This window comes from Anguilla rostrata, chromosome 13 (assembly GCF_018555375.3).
Source record: "Anguilla rostrata isolate EN2019 chromosome 13, ASM1855537v3, whole genome shotgun sequence".
NCBI classification, from domain to species: domain Eukaryota; kingdom Metazoa; phylum Chordata; class Actinopteri; order Anguilliformes; family Anguillidae; genus Anguilla; species Anguilla rostrata.
In genome coordinates, this window is record NC_057945.1 from 29,239,748 (window position 1) to 29,257,643 (window position 17,896).

At 41.5% G+C, this 17,896-nt stretch overlaps 3 protein-coding genes across 8 annotated transcripts; 1 reads left to right on the forward strand and 2 right to left on the reverse strand.

Annotated features, from left to right (window-relative positions):
• Positions 1–259: 259 nt before the first annotated feature.
• On the reverse strand, positions 260–10,681 carry mybl2b (v-myb avian myeloblastosis viral oncogene homolog-like 2b). 4 transcript variants are annotated; one of them, XM_064305325.1, is made up of 16 exons: positions 10,593–10,681; positions 9,783–9,835; positions 7,642–7,738; positions 6,889–6,960; positions 6,609–6,701; positions 6,143–6,363; positions 5,623–5,770; positions 5,480–5,539; positions 4,995–5,207; positions 4,469–4,741; positions 3,428–3,570; positions 3,199–3,298; positions 2,973–3,080; positions 2,434–2,547; positions 2,080–2,163; positions 260–1,828 (listed from the first exon to the last, which is right to left on the reverse strand). In XM_064305325.1, exons 1-16 carry the CDS (start codon positions 10,599–10,601, stop codon positions 1,700–1,702), a joined length of 1,917 nt encoding a protein of 638 aa, XP_064161395.1. In that variant the 5' UTR covers positions 10,602–10,681; the 3' UTR covers positions 260–1,699. The 4 variants fall into 4 exon arrangements, with proteins under 4 accessions (XP_064161395.1, XP_064161394.1, XP_064161396.1 ...); XM_064305324.1 differs by having other exon boundaries at positions 5,474–5,539; XM_064305326.1 differs by lacking the exon at positions 10,593–10,681 and adding an exon at positions 10,338–10,355 and having other exon boundaries at positions 5,474–5,539.
• Positions 10,667–12,623, forward strand: si:ch73-303b9.1 (uncharacterized). Its single transcript, XM_064305336.1, has 2 exons — positions 10,667–10,810; positions 11,231–12,623. Exons 1-2 carry the CDS (start codon positions 10,786–10,788, stop codon positions 11,926–11,928), a joined length of 723 nt encoding a protein of 240 aa, XP_064161406.1. The 5' UTR covers positions 10,667–10,785; the 3' UTR covers positions 11,929–12,623.
• Positions 12,624–12,635: 12 nt separating this feature from the next.
• On the reverse strand, positions 12,636–17,825 carry ift52 (intraflagellar transport 52 homolog (Chlamydomonas)). Of its 3 annotated transcripts, none has more exons than XM_064305329.1 (14): positions 17,732–17,825; positions 16,837–16,974; positions 16,587–16,674; positions 16,068–16,197; positions 15,849–15,924; positions 15,502–15,573; positions 15,047–15,173; positions 14,791–14,874; positions 14,556–14,624; positions 14,274–14,428; positions 14,059–14,146; positions 13,689–13,797; positions 13,351–13,496; positions 12,636–13,042 (listed from the first exon to the last, which is right to left on the reverse strand). In XM_064305329.1, the coding sequence occupies exons 2-14, from the start codon at positions 16,953–16,955 to the stop codon at positions 12,998–13,000; spliced, it is 1,308 nt and encodes a 435-aa protein (XP_064161399.1). In that variant the 5' UTR covers positions 16,956–16,974; positions 17,732–17,825; the 3' UTR covers positions 12,636–12,997. The 3 variants fall into 3 exon arrangements, with proteins under 3 accessions (XP_064161399.1, XP_064161398.1, XP_064161401.1); XM_064305328.1 differs by having other exon boundaries at positions 17,725–17,816; XM_064305331.1 differs by lacking the exon at positions 17,732–17,825 and adding an exon at positions 17,382–17,708.
• Between the last annotated feature and the right edge of the window lie 71 nt (positions 17,826–17,896).

Here is a 17,896-nt window from a genome sequence, read left to right on the forward strand (position 1 = left end):
AAAGGTTACAAATGCTATATTTCACATACATCCTTTGAATGACTTAATTCATTTATCACATCTTAAAACACATATCAAAGTGTTATCATGAGCTTGTATAGATGTTCTAACTCCATTTATTTTGCAGCTACAAGCCAGCTATTCTGTTGTTGGCTCAAGACCATTTTTACATCTGATGGATATTGTAAGCCTAGAGTTATATACACACTTATAAGAAAACTATAATAATGTGTATATAATAATGGAAAGAGGAAACGACTCTCAATAATTGTTTTACTTCAAGCTGAAATAAAGATTGCAGCAAAATACAAACACCACTCTTCAGAATAAAAATGACAGGTAAACCATCTTCAGCCATAACAGCCAAACTTTGCTTACTATCTCATTTTTCAACCCGTTATAATTGGATCCATTCTTCCTTTAGTTCATTTTTGGGGTAAAACTAAATAACACCAGAACAGTTTTAATAAACAACAGGAACAACACATTGCATTTTTAATGCTTTATGTACAAGCCCCCCCCCCCCCCCCCCCCCCCCCCCCCCATTTGTCATTGTACAAATATACAATTTCTGAATTAAGCACTTACACTGCAATCATACATAATGGAATTATGCATCTGTATTACATCACTTTTGAACAGGATCTCAATTTGGATTAACACTTTTGTGCAGCATAAATAGAGACTGAGGCATTTGACCTTGATCGGGGTATTTCCTGCATTCACTATGTGAATATACTGGCATTTCAAAATTGCTGTAAACAATTGAAACTCCTTGCACCATAACTCACATCTGAGGACAGAAGGAGAATGCAGACCTGACACCATGGCTATCAGAGCCTAGTATTAGGGTGTTTACACATGGCGCGCTTTTCAACATGGTCTTGTATTCAATTCCTGCCTTGTTAAGTTCACTGACACAAATGTAACACATTTAGATATCAAAACTAAGAACCTCTTATGTTCCCTAAGGACATGTAAACAGTGAAATCCCTGACAAACCTTTTACAAAAGAACAAGGTAATACACAGTAACTAAAAACATAGCACAACCTATGCTATATTTAGCTAGCTGGTCATTTTTGTACTAATCAAAACAGCTAATTAAACCACTACCAACATTATATTTGTTTACAGTTATGAGCATAACCTTAAGTGTGAATCGATGACATGTTAAACAATATAAACACAATCAAAAAGGCAGATGATGACAAAGAAAATACCACCAGCAATTACTTTTTTAAACTGAGAATTTAACAAGTTTAAATACACAAGGATACAGAAAAAAATGAAGTATAGCCTGAATACTTAAATGATGAAAATGAGTGGCATACACATTCAATGGGAAATTGGCTTTATCTACAGTTAGGGCAGGGAAGGTAAATACACATTATTGGCATATAGCAGTACTGCAAGGTATTCGAGAAAGATGGCAAATTTCCTGATTATAACAGTAATCAATACTGCAAAAAATGGTACATGAACATTTGAGAAAAAAGCTGACCACTTCAATATTACCACTATATTTCACTGCAAATAAGAAAATAATTCAGACATTTCTCAATGTTCAACAATATTCAATCCTTGGCCAGATTGGGTGAATTGATTATATATAGATTAGGGAGATCTATCTTAATATTAAATTTGCCCTTGGACAGTAAAGGGGAAATAAAGAGCAAGCCATAAGAGATGCCCTGGACTCAGGACAGGATGAGCGCACGATTCGGGGGGTTGGGTTGCAGTGATCGTAGGTAACGGCGGGCTTTCTCTGTCATGATAAGCTGGTCCTTTGTTCGTCCACAAACCACTGCTTCCCACGCCTGCGACATCTGAGAAAAGACCAGAGGATCAGTGACTAGGATCAAGCGCACGCACGCGCGCGCACACACACACACACACAATGTACTGTTCTGACTTCCAGCATAATGCTCTCGTAAAACCAAAACCTTAGTCACTCACCCTCTCACACTGTATCACTTCACTGCCTCTAAAATGCACTTGGCTCCACTGTTAACTTGCACTAAAGATTTGAGATTGGGTTGTGTGGAACAGTATGTGCATGAGCGTAGGTTGTGCTTACCGGAGTTGGAGGTGCTGGGCTTGGATCGGAAACACTCTCACTTGGAGCCAGGATGAATCCCTGATCCAGAACACTTCCATCTTGCTGTTAATAGGGAATAAAAGGCACTTTATTAAAAAAAAACATGAAGAGACCTCCGCCAATCACTAGTAGCATCAATAAAACATCACAAGTTTAATTTAGCCCTATATCTGTTGTTACTTTGTATATTTTTGTTGCGCTTTGCACTTTTACTCTACCATTAGTGATTTGGCAGAATTCAATTAGCAAAAGTCATTATTCAATCAGACAGATATAATTTGCATGCAAAATGAAAGGTATATAAATGGACTTGACAGCAAATATCTTCCATACCTTTGGGCTGCTAATGTTGGTGTTAGCAGGCTGGAGTCTGGAAGCTATATTATCATTGCAGTCCATAACATCCAGTGCCAGGGACTTGCGCACTTTCTTCATAGGGGGTCGATGCTGCGGAGGCAGGAAAATAAGGTTTAAGGTAGGTTGGTTAGCTACTTTAACACACAAGCCATATGATATTGTAGTACAGTAACAGCATACACACAGTACAAGCAGGTCAGACACATCCACTACAAAGTGAATGAAATGAGATATTAAGAGTGCAATTGTACCACAACTGAATGGACAAAATGTTTGAGTATGAATCAATATTACAAGAAAACTGAGGGAACTCGAATTAAAATAAAGTGCTATAGTTGTAAACCTTGAATTCTAAGACTACAAGGAATGTGATTAATATATGCAATCATATCCTGGTCTCACCAAGATAGAAATGAGGACAGAGACATTTAATTCTCATGAAATCCCCAAAATGTAGCCTGCACTTTTAAGTTGGTTTCAGTTAAAGTCTGTTGCTGTGAAACTGTCACGCTCACCGCCTGCTTGCGTCTCTGCTCAGCAGGGGGCTCATCCACCACAATCAGGTCAATGCCAGCCTCGCTACGTAGGACTTCCTTTAAGTCTTCAAGGTTTGGAGTAGGAGGCTACACAACATAAAGAGCCATCAGTTTCCACACGGCATACGGTACATTTATATGCAAACATAAATATTTCCTTAAGGGTTTTAGCGGTTTCCCCAGATACAAAGTACTTAAGACTCACCAGAGGTCGTAGGGGGCCATATTTTTCCATGGCATTTTTGAAGGGTGTTGGAGTGCGGGGGGTGGTGTCAAAATCTGATTTATGGTTGGGTGTGATAAATCTGCATTAAAAATATACATGAAAAGCAAGCATGAAATTTAAGATTTCTTTGATCTTTTCACTGCAAAGAGTAATCTTACACTGTTCCTGCACTCACACTTTTTTGCAATGTGGGGTATTAAGTACATACACAGAGTTCTCTTTTTGGGTAAGCGGGGTCTTGTCCCGGTGCAAGGGTGTGGTGACAATGGCCTTCTGGCTGCAGACAGGCGTAGATGTGAGGGACGGGTTCTCCAGGTCTAATGAGTCCTGCTTGGTCCACATATTGAGGAACTGGAAACATTCAGACAATTGTCAAGCACTGCAGTATTCACAATCACATTGATTTTACATTGTGCCTCTAATAATACATTACACAACGGAAGGAAGAAGGTTAGGCTGGGTTATTATCGAAATAGGGCCTGCTTTAATTTAGCAGTAAGGAAAACACTTGTACAGGCTACGTTCTTTAGTGTTCTAGACTATGGGGACATTATTTACATGCATGCTGCCGCCTCTACACTTCGCTGTCAAGACTCTGTGTACCACAGTTCTCTACGTTTTATATCCAACTCATTGTCCCGTACACACCACTGTGTATTTTATGATTTGGTTTCCTGGTCTTCATTAAGCCTAAGGAGACCGCAACATTGGTATATTTTTATTTACAAAGCCACACTGGGTAAACTCTCTTTATATCTGTGTAGCCTGCTATCACTTACTACCAGCTGTTATAATTTTCACTCCACTAGATGGCTGCTCTACCAGCTACCCAGGATTTGCTCGAAACTTGGTGGAACAGCTTTCTCCTGTTATGCGCCCTGGTCATGGAATAACCTTCAGAACACACTACAGCTTAATGATTTTGTCTCTCAGGGAGAGTTCAGAGCTCTGGTAAAAAAAACTGAGCAACTGAAGAGTGCAATTGTTATTCATAAGCTGGATTTTGTTGTCAGTTGTCCATTGTCTGTTTTTAACATGCTCTATTTTATGATTTTCGTAACTTTATAATGGTGTGTTACCTTGACCAGGTCTCCCTCGAAAAAGAGATTTTAATTTCAAGGGATTTCCTAGTTAAATAAAGGTTAAAAAAAAGGAATGCAACATCTCCTTATAACTTAACCGAAACAGGCCCGAGCAACACAGGTGCTGCTCTGCACTCTCTGCTCTGTGATACGGCTGGTGTGGGCACCTGAGAGGGGGAGAAGGGCAGGATCTTGACGGGGGTGCTCTTGGGGGTCATGGAGTCGTTGGCGTCAGGGGAGAGGCTGATGCAGCGGCGGGTGCGGCGGGTCAGGATGGAGGGGGGAGTGGCCGCTCCGGGAGAGATGGGGATCAATTCTCCTCGGCTGCCCCGGCTTAGCTCCTGCAGTGCGCTGCCTTCCAGACGGAACTGCAGCAGCTCAGAGCCCTGGCTCTCCTCCGCCAGGTCAAAGACTGTGGGGTCACACCACTCCTCCAAGTCCTGAGGGGGGATTCACAGGTCAGCTGCCGCTACAAGCCCAAGCATGTTGCGCTATGGTCGCCGTTGGTATCTGGTGAAGGCACTTTTCTTTCTTTTATTTTCCTATCACAGACGATCAGCATTATTTTTCAAACAAAATTCATCTTAAGATCTCATGATTAAGGAGAAAATAAATTTAAAAAGTTGTTTCAATCTGAGATGTAAAAATCCATGTAAGGCACATGGAACAGGCCCAAACTGCCCTCACACTCACTTCATCCATTAGCTCCAGCACCTCCTTGAAGGCAGGGCCAGATGTGGGAGAGAGGAAGCCTGTGCTGTCCACCACCCAGCGGCTGGTGTTTCCCTCTCCTGCGGGGTCCGACTCGCTTTTGGGGGTCTGCCCCCCTCGAAGATGGTGGGGAGATGTTGACTTGGGGGTGGCTACTTCCCTTGTACGACACGCGGTGGAGGGATGGGAAGACTCCTGCAGGTGCATTAGCATGGATAACAGAGTTTGGTACTAGCCAAGGTCCAAAATGTAGCATTGGAAATCCCTGCTTATGCGAGAATGCACACATGCCTTTGTTTGTTTCCAGATCATATTATACAGCTGTTGTCATAACGTAATTAAAATAACACATTGGATAAAAGCATCTTCCAAATAAAATTTTTTGCCACTTATTAATTTAAATAAATAAGTATAAAGTAGAAATAAATAAAGAGAAAGGAGAAGAGGGCTTGTCTACGTACTCTCACCTGTTCTATGGCTTCCTGCTCAGCATCTGCTTCTGGAACAACCTCACATTGAAACTCCATCTGGGGATGATAGCCAGGTATCAGAACATGCCAAATTCCAAAACTGATACATGCAGCAAAGATGAATGTACACAGTGACCTACCTCTTGGTCATTACTGTGCTGAACGGAGACCTCTCCCTGTTCCAGCTGAGGGACAATCTTCAGGGCAATGTCCTCCCCGCTATAACAGCCCATCTCCACCTTGCGCTTTATGGTGGAATTCCAGTGATTCTTCACCGCGTTGTCTGTTCTGCCAGGTATCATTGCGAAATGTTCATTTTTCCCCTCGTCATTTATGATTATTTATGGTATCCTTTAAGTTGCTAGAATATTTTATGCCACTCATTTTAATATTCTGAGCATCCAAAAGATTAAGCAAATATCTGACAGGACATTTTTTCATCCAACTCAACCCAGGCAGTTGCAAATATATATATATATATATATATATAAAGAACACTTCAAACACACACATAGCAAAGCCATTTCAAATCCTACAAAGTGCATGCCCAGTGTGTAATATCCATGAAGCTGGAGCTTAGATCATCGGTTTGGTGAAACTAACATGCGTGTTCATGTAATGAGAGCTGTGCGCCACCAGCAGCAGGGGCAGTGTGGTTACCTCCCGGGGAGTAGCTTGGCGATCTCGGCCCAGCGGTTGCCGAGCATACAGTGAGCCTTGAAGATGATCAGGTCCTCCTCAGCTGTCCATGAGGACTTCTTCACATCGGGGTTGAGGTGGTTGTGCCAGCGCTCTCTGCACTGTTTACCCAACCTGCCCTTAAGGTGTTTGGCCACCATGGCCCACTGCTTGTTGCCATACTTATTCACAAGTTCTATCACCTGCACAGAGAAGAGGAGACGGTTGGGTGCCTGCAGCAGTGAATGTCTTCCTGAGAACCAAACATTATGCACAAGGCATGAAACCAGCTCAAAAAAGATGAAAGGCTCCCCACAAAAACAAGGTACCAGTTTCTGTGATAAATTAAGTAAAACACAAAGAATCCCGAGTTATAATCTAGACTGACTGACCAAGGACTTTACAAGGGGACAGGTTGCCTTTTTCCAAGGACGTGCTGGAAGCTAACCTTCTCATCTTCCTCCTTTGTCCAGGGGCCCTTAACCAGATCTGGGTCCAGGACTTTAAACCAGCGATGCTGGCACTGATGTTCGGTACGATTCTGCAGGAATACAATCAAAAATGTTATTTATAGGGCTCTTGTGTGCAAATAATATTAATGCTCATTCCTGTTATGATTAAAATAAGCTTTGGGAAATGATGTGCCATTTTAAAAGGTGTACAGAAGAGAAAATTAGGACAGGCAGAGTGGTAAGTGGATAACAAGAGGATAAGTGGATGACACTCACTGGTAGGTAGCCAGCTATGCTCTTCCAATCATTAGGTCCAATGCGTTGCACCAAATTTCGCAAATTGTCATCCTGAAAACAAGAAAGCGCGTGAAAGGTAAGCAGACAAAACTTATTTCCAGTTTTTACACAGAAGCTGAATGGCAGTACTGATGTTACTGTGAAGCTTTGCTACAACTTCACTCATGATTTTGAGGAAATAAAAATCTACCGAAAATCAAACTTCAGTTATCATCCAATTTGAACCACGACACAATATAACTTCAAGTAAAGCTTAAGCGCAAAAACAACTGGAAAAATACATTCTGCCCTGGTTTCATGTGCTTTTAGTAACTGTATTGGCAACCATGCAAATGCTTAGTACTTGTTACACATCAAACATAACTCATGCATGTGCATGGTGTCTGCGTTTACTGTACTAGGCATTAAGATATCAGATGTGGAGAGCGGTGCTTTAAAAAAAAACACCTGGGTGAAACCTATGAATACATGGCATTTCTAAGCTTTACCAAAGCAAACCTTATGTTATATACACTAATCTGGATACCCCAAAATATGCCTCACCATGAGATACCATTCACATTGACACCCTTCGTAAACAAGTACACTGGAAATTACATTTTACTAATAATAAAAAGGCAACGTGTTGCATTTGGTTAGCTGGGTGTCTGTAATTGGCAACTGAAGGCAGCTCTTTGAACAGTGTTAAATTTAACATTATCGGAGGCACAAACAGGACACCTGTTAACTCACCTCCTCCTGTGTCCATTTCACCTTAACCTTTCCACTCTCTCGCTGTTCAGCCACGTCCGAATCCGTGTCTTGATACACCGTCTCTTCCCCATCCTCACTGCAATGGTGCAACAGATTTTAAAAATGATGTTCTCGGGCAATGGCTTACCCAGAGAGAGCAACTTTCCTCTGACGGCGAGGCCTTCTGCCATCAGAAACATTTTAAAATTACAATTTACATTTTAACCAAATTAAGTGGCCCTCGTTATTAAACATCTTACTCTTTCAATCACACAATGAATTCATAAAGATGGATCATTTACTGAACCAATTCCAGTTAAGTACCTTGTTCAAGACTGTAAGGGCAGTGCACCACCTGGAAATCCAACCTACAATCTTGGAGCTGCAATCCCAGTTCCCTAACAATTATGCTATAATGCCACCCTCATTATACTGTCTTGAGTAGGGGTATCCAATTTTATCTGAAATGAGTCGATGTAGGTGCAGAATGTTGTTTTAGCACAGCACTAAAACACTTGATTCTACTTACCAAGGTCTTGAAAACCATGATTATTTAGTTAGTTTAATCAGGTGTTGCAGTGCTGATCTACAACAAACACCTGCACCCATGTTGGCCCTTTTTCAGATAAGAATTAACATCCCTTGCCAACAGAAAAGTCTAAAAATATCAATACACACAGGCACTCAATACCTCATTTTCTCCAACTCAAAATGTAATCCAACCAACATGATAACCACAAATTCATTCATAATATATGAAATAGGACAATGGGCTTATTTTTAATCACACTTGTGTGTATAAACTCACTAAAATGTGTATGAACTCACTAACCCATATGGTACACACCATATTAAAAACTGAGCATTAGATTTTCATGCTAAATGATTAAATGTTACCTAACCAATCGGCTGTCACCCGTGGTTTTAACCAAACACAACAGATGTCAAGTTATCCCGCAGGATCTTGATGTGTCCAAGTTGAGTACTAACAGACAGACGTAACTGCTGTAACAATAGAAAATGTCAATCATATAGAATTTCAAACAATTGTTTTATTTTCTAAATAAATAAATAAACTAACACGGTGTCTGAATTTCCAAGCAAACAAGCAGCTTACGTCGATTTTCACAAACGTTTCCAAAAACACTATTTCAAAGTTGCAGGCTTTTGTCGCACGTTTCCATGACAAAGAAACGCTTGGTAAACGGCATAACTTACCCCACCCTATTATGCAACACTGTCACCCAGTGTTAACTAGATTAATGTTAGGCCAATGTGGTTTAACTTGCCTAACAGTCAATATAGTACCTCAACTTATATGAACAGGAATGGAAAAGAAGCCAATGTGTCATTTAAGGACATTCCATGGAACAATCGCATCATGCATGAGTTAATAGGCCTAAGATAGAATTTGCCTAGAGAACTAGAGCCAACGTTACCAACCATGCAAGTCAGCTAACTATGCTAACTGATAAGTTGACAGTTCCTTCAGTTTTCCAACATCAAATAAAAAATGATCTGTTTGCATACGTTTGGGAGCATCCAACTAGCAATACTCAGGTGCTACACGAGGTCGAGAAGTCTGAAAATACAACCTGACATTACCGTCAGTCCGGGCTTTTACAAACACAAAGCAAAGGCGGGATGTTGAGCGCAATTCATTACGCAACTAGATAGAAGGCTAACAATCCTTCTTATATACAGACTGTTGTTTGCGTGATTTCCAGGATCACGTTTAGTAAGTTTAACTTCTACACGCTTTACTATTGTCGAATAAGATGTATTTCGCAGTCGACATTGTGTGAAATGTTTTGCAAAATAGTACTTGTCGCTAGCACGATGAAACAAAGTGTACCGTTTAGCAAGCCACTTACCCGCGCGTCCACCAGGACATTTCCCCGCCGCCTTGTAAGAATCCAAAAATCAAATAAATAAATGTTTGCACTTTTGTTGTGTATATGGTTTCTACAAGTAAATGGTTGTCTAAACCAATGTCTTTACAACATTTGCATGCCCGAACAAACTCTTCCTGATTGCTAGTCGGCTACTCCCGTCTGTTCCGGAGGCAGTATTTGTTTCTCGCGCGCATCTACCCCCGCAGGTTTTCCCGGGAGTGACGCGCACGTCGAGGAAGAGCTGACCTTGCGCAGCACGCGCCCGCCCCTCCTCTTTCGCCGTCATTCATTGCTTCCACCTACAGTATGAGACAAGACAACCTTTATAATTGCATCCATTCAAATACAACTGCCAAAATGACAGTGCGGCCAAATAAATAAATAAAAAATGAACATAAAGCTTGTAAAATAGCAGCTCGTTGAAACAAACTCTTTATTCTCTCTTCATCATGCTTATTACTTACTAACCAACCCAAGCTTGCTACATGATCGCCCACTTTTGCAGCGGCTCTGGTTCCGGAAATAAATTCCCCAGTTGTATTGTCTCCATAGAGAATTAATAAAATCCCTAGATAAAGAGTTGAACCGAACCGAACCATTTAGTTACGAGTTTAATCATGGCGTTATAAAACAGATATAGAGCAAATAAACGAGAATAAAGGCAAAGGTACAAGATGGACAGAACTACTCATCCCAGAAAGCACTGCGAATGATCTAATCGAACCCCCCCCCCCCCCCCCCCCTTTTTTTTTTTTTTTTCTACAAGTAAAAAACCAGTCACGTACATTTTAGGGTGATTACCTATGTTTGTAGAAAAGGCACAAATATGTAAATGGTTTCACAAATCTGTAAATATGGTTTCACAAATATGTAAACGGTTTTACAAATATGTAAATGTTTTTTTTTCAAATCTGTAAGTGAGGTTTCACAAATATGTAGAATGGATTCACAAATATGTAAAATGTGAGTCGCAAATATGTAGAATGAGTTCACAAATATGTATTCTCATATTCTGAGCAGGGGGTCGCCTGAACAGACCAAAAGTGCGTCCCATACCTGCTGCATTTTATGCTTTTTGTTCTATCACCTCGATGCTTGCCCTCGCTTGTGAATAGCTCTTACGCCAGTGACATATAATTAAGCGTAACTCAAAACAGCGGGTGAGTGATTAAGAGTTGAATTGGGACAGGAGGTATAAATGCACGTCGCAGCCCAAATACTGGTTTCCTGTGTTCAGTAAAGTGAGGTCATGGATAAACCAAATGTATTCTCTGGTAAGCAAAAATTAATTATAATATAATAATAATAGTCTGCTCTGACATAACGTTGCCTGCATTGGGGTAGTTGAACAACTGTTTTGGAGTAATGCAAATGTTAAGTTAATTTGGCGTTAATAGATGTTCAATTAATTGTTTGTATGGAGGAGCCTTAAAGATGAACCTGACTACAGTACAGTATTAAATGACGTCGCAAATTTAATCTAAGAAAGGCGTTTAATGTTTGAAAAACAATGACGTCCTTCCGAAATGTTAAGATGCTAAACCTTGACAGTGCGAATGTCTTGGCCGTTTCCTTAAGCATGGATTGTTTGTACTGTCTGCAAACGAATGTAAAGTGTGAACTACATTCAAACTTCATTTAAATGGAGAGAAATGTGTATAATGTTGAATAAATTGTGTGCTTTGTTTCATCAGGTGTGGCTAAAGCCCAAAGTGTTGAGGGATCCCCTCTCCTGGATCTGGATACAGGCCTCTTTTTGGATCCTGGTTCATCTATTTCTGTGCCATCCTTTGACCTACAGCAGAGTTTGCAAGGTGTACACACATCCCGTTCAAAGATCGTGGTGGAGTACACTGAGGTTGGCTCCTCCACCACGGCACCTCTGTGCTACCCTGCCAGTGTGCTGTCCCCTTCCTTGGCCCTCCAAGTCCAATCCCCCTTAACTCAGCACCACACTCCTGAGCCCAATAAAGGGCTCACCATTCCTGTGGAGGTCCTGTCGTCTACACCGCGTGAGGGGGAACAACCAAAACCTGCGCTGGCTAGTTCGCTCAATCTGTCCTGCATCGACCTCACAACCTCCCAGCCATCCTGGGAGGTTTCCCTCATTAAACGTGCTTCGGACAGTCCCCAATGCAACCCGTTCAACGAGCCCACCTGGAGCCCCAAGTGCCAGTCTGAGTTCCTTTCCCTGGGCGAGGTTTCCTCCCTGATCCGGTCTGGCACTGCCCTGCAGGCCAGCATATGCACTGAATCTCACAGGCCCTGGAGGGAGCCCCCTCTCCTGGCATTAAGCCAGACATCCTCGATCAATACCTCTGACCACTGGCAAAACCACACATCCATCCTCTCTCCTCACGCTGAGAACAAAGACCTGAGCCTGGGCAGCTAACACAGGACCACAGTGCTGATGCCCTGCACTGGTGAGTTCAGCAGTATACACCACCTCAAATGCAGGGGTAAACCCATCCAAAGATCATATGTAGGTTTATGACCATGTCAAATTATTTTGATACTTTTCATATCCATTTTGAGAGTCTTGGACCTTGAATTTGATATTTCACAAGGACATTGGATATAATGTACCCTTTTGGTCTTGACAAAAGATCCCTTTTAAAAAATATATATATAAATTTCCATTGGTTACGTAACTGGTATACTTCATTGATTTGGGCCAGTTGTGATCAGTCAATTGTATTCTACAACATGAAAATGTGCTTTCCTGTAAGTGGCAGTTCAGTTTGACCTGTAACCTGTGCAGATTTGAATCTGGAGTAATGTACTGCTGTTGCACTTTGAGCAAGCTGCTTGAGCATAATTGATTCTATCAATGTCCAGCTGACTAAAGCAATCTGTAAAGTGTATGCTGGACAAGTGTACCTGCTTAAGCTGAAATGTCTTATTTGTTCCATGTCTGACAGCAAAAAGTTTAATCTGTTTATCAGCCTTTCCCTGAGACATGTTCCCAAAAATAACTTTGCAGGAGGAGGCACAACATGGGAGTGGGTACACATTGCATGAAAATCTCACTATTGGAGAAAGGGTTTTGTAGGTGATATTAAATAAAATTTATACTGATGAAAGCCACCAATTCATAAGTGTTTGTGCAGAACATTTCAACTTTTAATTTGCTTTATAAACACTCAACATAAACATGATGACAAAACATTCACTTGTAAAGAGACATTAAAAGGATAGAAATTTCTCCTTTCACTCAGAGTATTTACAAATTCACAAGTGTCATAAAAAAGTAAGTGATATTAATGGTTTCCAATGCAAAGGGGGTTACAATATATAAAAACTGTCATTAAGCAATTTCGAACAAGATTTTGAAGAGCAATCTTGCACATTTTGATATGTGCAATGTACTCATGGTTTATATACACACAAATAGATTTGCCATGTACAAACCTTGTCAACGCATTTATACAATTGGAAAGGTAAGAAATGCTTTGCTTTATTTAGAATGGAGACAGTCCAGCTTCTGTTGTATCAATGTCATGCTCCTACAGGAGAGAAATTAAGTTGAGAAAAATGCCCTGTGTTAATTTCCCTGGATTAACATTCATGCTCCATTACTGGTCTCTAAACAATATTGTGTTCTGCCTTCGACATTTAATTACTTTAGCAAAACTGCAAATGAAGCCTCATCATGCCATCTGCTAAGTCGACATTGACAGCAGAAAATCTGTGACAAGCTAAATTAAATGCATTTAAATCCCAATTTATTATACATGTCATCTTGTCACTTGATGGTACTGATAGGTTTACTTACGGTTAAATTTATTTTTATCATCAAATAAACTTGTCTTACCTGATTGAGTTTCTTGAACTCCACAACCTGGAAGAAGATGTGCTCCAGGATGTGTTTGGCATTTCTCTGCTCCTTGTCTAGTTTCCCAGTTACGCCCAAGATGTCCCCGCACTTCCTCACATAAAACTCCAAATCATCGTCAGTGCCTGATTGGACAGTGTGGGAGAGCAGTCACCACTGTGTGAAAGGGTTGATGGTGATATGGAAAGCCTATGTTTGTTCCATAGACTGGACTTACATTTAACTTAATATTACAGCACTCTAGGCTCTTAACATAGTTGTCCTCTCTCTGACACTCCAGGTGATTATAAGTAACATCACTATTAGTGTGGACTCACATTTGTTGGAAAGCTGTGCCAGCCTCACTTTCTCAGAAGAGAAGGTCTCATCAAGGTCGAAAAGGTCAAGTGTGGGAGGGGGCAGGTCCCTGAATGCAGGTTGAAAGACCTGGTCACAGTAAACAAGAAGAGAACACATGGTCACACATCATACATCACAACACGAGGATGACACTTCTCTTTGAACTCAGCTGAGGGCTAACTGGACCAACGTGTGTGTACTGTGGCTTGTGTCAATATAACCAAGAATATTCTTAAAATAACCACGTGTAACACAGTGGTCGCATGGAAGTGATCAGTCGCTTCACCTATAAACAGTGAGCTATGTAAACGTGTCTTTGCATGTCAAATGGGGAGGTGCGCTACTCACTGCAGGCTGCAATGTAGGTAGTGGTGTCTCAAACTGAGGCTGGATCAGCTGCAGTGGCTCATGCTTGACATTCAGCTGCTTGTAAGAGCTGCACGAGAGAGGCACAAGGACACCTTTCTTACTTGCTTAACGATGGATAAGGGGATATCATGTTCAGTTACAATGGTAACCTACAGCGTACAGTGTCCGGGCAAAGGGACAGTGAAGGCATGCACCTGATGACTTGAGGCAATGAGTCGGTGGACAGCTTGAGCAGCGACGTATCAAAAAGAGAGGTAAAGTCTCGCGGGTTCTCATCCCTCTCCTGCAAACACACTCGGAGCCGGTCAGAGAGGCAACCCGTATCTGGTAGCATGGTGTAGTCTGTGATCTGCAGAGAACAAGGATTGCATCGTCACCATCGAGGTATCCTCCCTGACCTGGTACTCTGAAGAGAAGCTCCGCAGTATGTGTGGAAACAAGAGCAACTATAAAAGACCAAACACCCAGCTCCTTACCTCAGGGTCCTCTGCATCTATTTGGTTCAGGTGAATATTATCCGTCGTAAGCCACTGAAAGACGACATCCTGCAGGCACAGACAGATGAGTTGAGATGACAGACATGCTAAGTATGGGAAACATTTTACCAAGCTTAATAACATAAACACTGCCACAAGGCAGTAGTTACACGGTTGCCACAACATCACAGCAAACCCTCAGGACACATTAACTGGTATGGCTGGAAATGCTCACCATTATTTTGCTGTTCTCTTCTTTGTCCAGATACTGGTCACTGAACATGTGGCAAGAACCCAGCACTGCCAGGCGCCCCCCCTCCTGCAGCACAACAGACACAAGGTTCTGAGCACAGGCAGTAACATCACATGACAAAGCATGGGCATATTTTAACTGGCAGTAGGAAAGCTGAAGGTAGAGGCAAGACACTGCGGCGTACAATGGGTACAAAGTAAAAAAAGAGAGGAAGACAAGGGCGTGGCGCCCTTCTCACCTTGACCTGATAGAAGGCAAGGACGGGTCGGTTGAGAGGGAAACACACAGAGCCGGTGGACAGTACAGCCACTGCAGGCTTGATCACGCTCAGGGTTGCTCCATACGGGTACACAAAGGTCAAAGCCCTGAGCAAACACAAGGAGTGGAAAAGGTAGCAGACATTCATTAAAACCATACACACACACACACGCACACACACACACAGCCTAAATTAAAAAGAGAACGTTGGTCTTAATCAAGCAACGTCAAAATAAAAATAATAAACAAACTCTTAAGGGTAAAATCCTAACCCCATGCAAAATACAAGGTTGAAATGCTTGTCTGTTCTGTTTACTGTTTCATGCAACTCAAAACTTCTCTTTTCATTGGCAAATAATCTGAAGCTTGTTGATTGTTCAAAAAATTCAAACATACACACTCGACTTGAAGGAAACTAATGTGACAGACACTTACTGTGCATTGTTCCCAGCACTTTCATCATCAATGACTCCCGTTACCACTTTGCCCGCAGCACGGCTGATCTCTCTGTATGGTAAACAATAAACTTGTTATAAAGCTGCAATTGCAGAACACTTCAATGGCTGCAGTGCTGTCATTATACACTTTCACTTTCGTCATGCTGAATGCTCAATAAATAAATATATATAAATAAAATATGCACACAAGCATAATGGATCAGTTCTTTCAAATATACATAAACATAATCCTTGATTAGTTCAGTTTCTTATCACACAATGTTGGATGGTATGGAGACGATCCAAGAATTGTTCAGGATGAGAAGAAATGACTGAAGAACTGACCTGTTTAACACACCATTGGAAACTAATGCTTCTTTTGGATGGAAATATTTGTAGTAAACATTCCTCACCACAGCATCTGTTGGACAAGGTTGAAAATACTAAACACTGGGTCTGAGCACACTCACAATAGCCAGGCATGGCAGTGCTCACCCACACCAGCAGCCGGAAGCAGAGTTCTGCCAAGCCAGAAAATACACAGGCAATAGTGGAGGAACTTACCACTGTTAACCATGATGCCAAACTCTTCAAGAAGGAAGTTGATGTTGGTGTCGTACTTCATCTCCCCTCCCTCACCGAGCATCACCAGGATAGCTCCTCCTCCATCAAGGTACTGCTTCAACACTTCCAGCTTAACCACACAGTCAGAACACAAAGGGGAGACCAGTGTTGGTGTCCATACACATAAACCAGGACACATGAGTTCCATTATCGATTGCAAATCATGTTTCTTGTGGAGTTCCAGTTGAATGTTGTTGTATTAAAGTATTATCAGAGGGCCTTAAAACGCATAGCACACTGCAGTTGGTCGGGCTCTTCAGGGCTCTACAGTGCTCCCATTTTAGGAGCATTTGCTCCCGAAAATTGATGTGTGGCTAACTGGAAAAATGATTTAGGAGCACATCTACTAATTGGGATGCATTAGTGTGCTGCTAAATTTTTCAACTTGGGAGCCACTGTGCCCCTTGGATAAACTGTTTGCGAAGAGCCCTGCACTTCATACGCACACAATGTGCTCACCTCAGCAGCCGTGAATTTTTCTCTGGGCCCAGCGGTGATCCACAGTTTTACACCATTAAGCTTCTCCACGGAAAGCTCATCTTTAACGCTGTGACACACACACACACACACACACACACGCACACACACAAAAGTAAATCAGCAACTTGCCATCATCAGAACCTATCGATCCGATACCGATTGAACCTATTTAACGTTTGCTAGCCATTTAAAGTTATCGGTTTAGCTAAGCGAACAATACCCAACGTACCTCTGAATCTTCCACTGCGCCCTTAGTCTCTTCTGAAGCGATTTATAGCCATTATTGGCCGTGAACAGCTCCTTCTTGGAGGCGTTGATAGCTACGATGTTGCGCTGTTCTTTCTCCATACCTTAATCATCAACAGTTCTGCAATGATATCAGTGGCAATCAAAAATCAGACAGCAACTAACGTTATCTAGGGATACTGACCTATTGTAAAACTTCAACATTATAGCCATAATTGAAAGACGGGGCAAATATCGCAAATCCCATAGAATAAAGAAACAAAGAAATCTGCTTCTACTCTTAATAGTTAGCATTAACTAGCTTAACTATAACAATATCAAGCAATGGTACTGTTATCGTAGCTAACGTTTAAATATATAACTAGTCAGTTACCCGCTGCCCAGGTAGCTGTTAGTTACGCGTAATATTCTGCTAACATTTTAACAGTACCATAGACTATCTCTAGTCTAGAACATTAGCCAGCTAACAATCAACTTCACATACCTGACTAGACTTTACTAAGTAAATATACAAGCAGTTACTGTTACCGTCTTAATCAAGTTATGTGAATCAGCGAACGTTGCAGCAACAACTCGGTTGGAACGAAGGCATTATTATGGATTGCTAGCCTACATAGCGAACTAGCCAACATAACATAATTTGACAACATAATCTATGATAGACCTGCTATTTAGCAAAATATGTCAACATGTTTGAGCTAGCGGCAGTTAGCTAGCTAGCAAAAAGTAGAATTAAATATTTCCTTATTGTTTATTTAGCTTGCTTGCTTTCACTGTACATGCCCAAAATAATTTCGCTTTGTGTGTATGCAGTAAATGATAAAAACATCTCTGGTCGAATAAGAAAATAACTACATTTTCTCATTATTACCCCTTACCACCATCCTCCAAATCCTTAATCCCAACGGTGCATTGTGGGTAAAAACGGAAACCACAACGGTAACTAAGGGCACTCCCATCATAACAAATAGTAGGCTGGACTGGAGTAATTTTGGCTTTTCCTGGGCTCCACCTAAAAATTGTGATTTCCACCATATTTGTAA

Bases quoted from the DNA above. Each gene is read 5' to 3' on its own strand.
- si:ch73-303b9.1 (XM_064305336.1), top strand. From the start codon at position 10,786: ATGGATAAACCAAATGTATTCTCTG. The intron at 10,811-11,230 runs GTAAGCAAAAAT...TTGTTTCATCAG, and splicing joins TAAACCAAATGTATTCTCTG to GTGTGGCTAAAGCCCAAAGT.
- ift52 (XM_064305329.1), bottom strand. From the start codon at position 16,955: ATGGAGAAAGAACAGCGCAACATCGTAGCTATCAACGCCTCCAAGAAG. The intron at 16,198-16,586 runs GTGAGCACATTG...TGTGTGGTTAAG, and splicing joins AAAAATTCACGGCTGCTGAG to CTGGAAGTGTTGAAGCAGTA. The intron at 13,043-13,350 runs GTAAGACAAGTT...TCTCTCCTGTAG, and splicing joins AGTTCAAGAAACTCAATCAG to GAGCATGACATTGATACAAC.
- mybl2b (XM_064305324.1), bottom strand. The intron at 5,771-6,142 runs GTAACCACACTG...GATACCTGGCAG, and splicing joins GCCAAGCTACTCCCCGGGAG to AACAGACAACGCGGTGAAGA. The intron at 3,299-3,427 runs GTATGTACTTAA...TTTTTAATGCAG, and splicing joins ACCCAAAAAGAGAACTCTGT to ATTTATCACACCCAACCATA.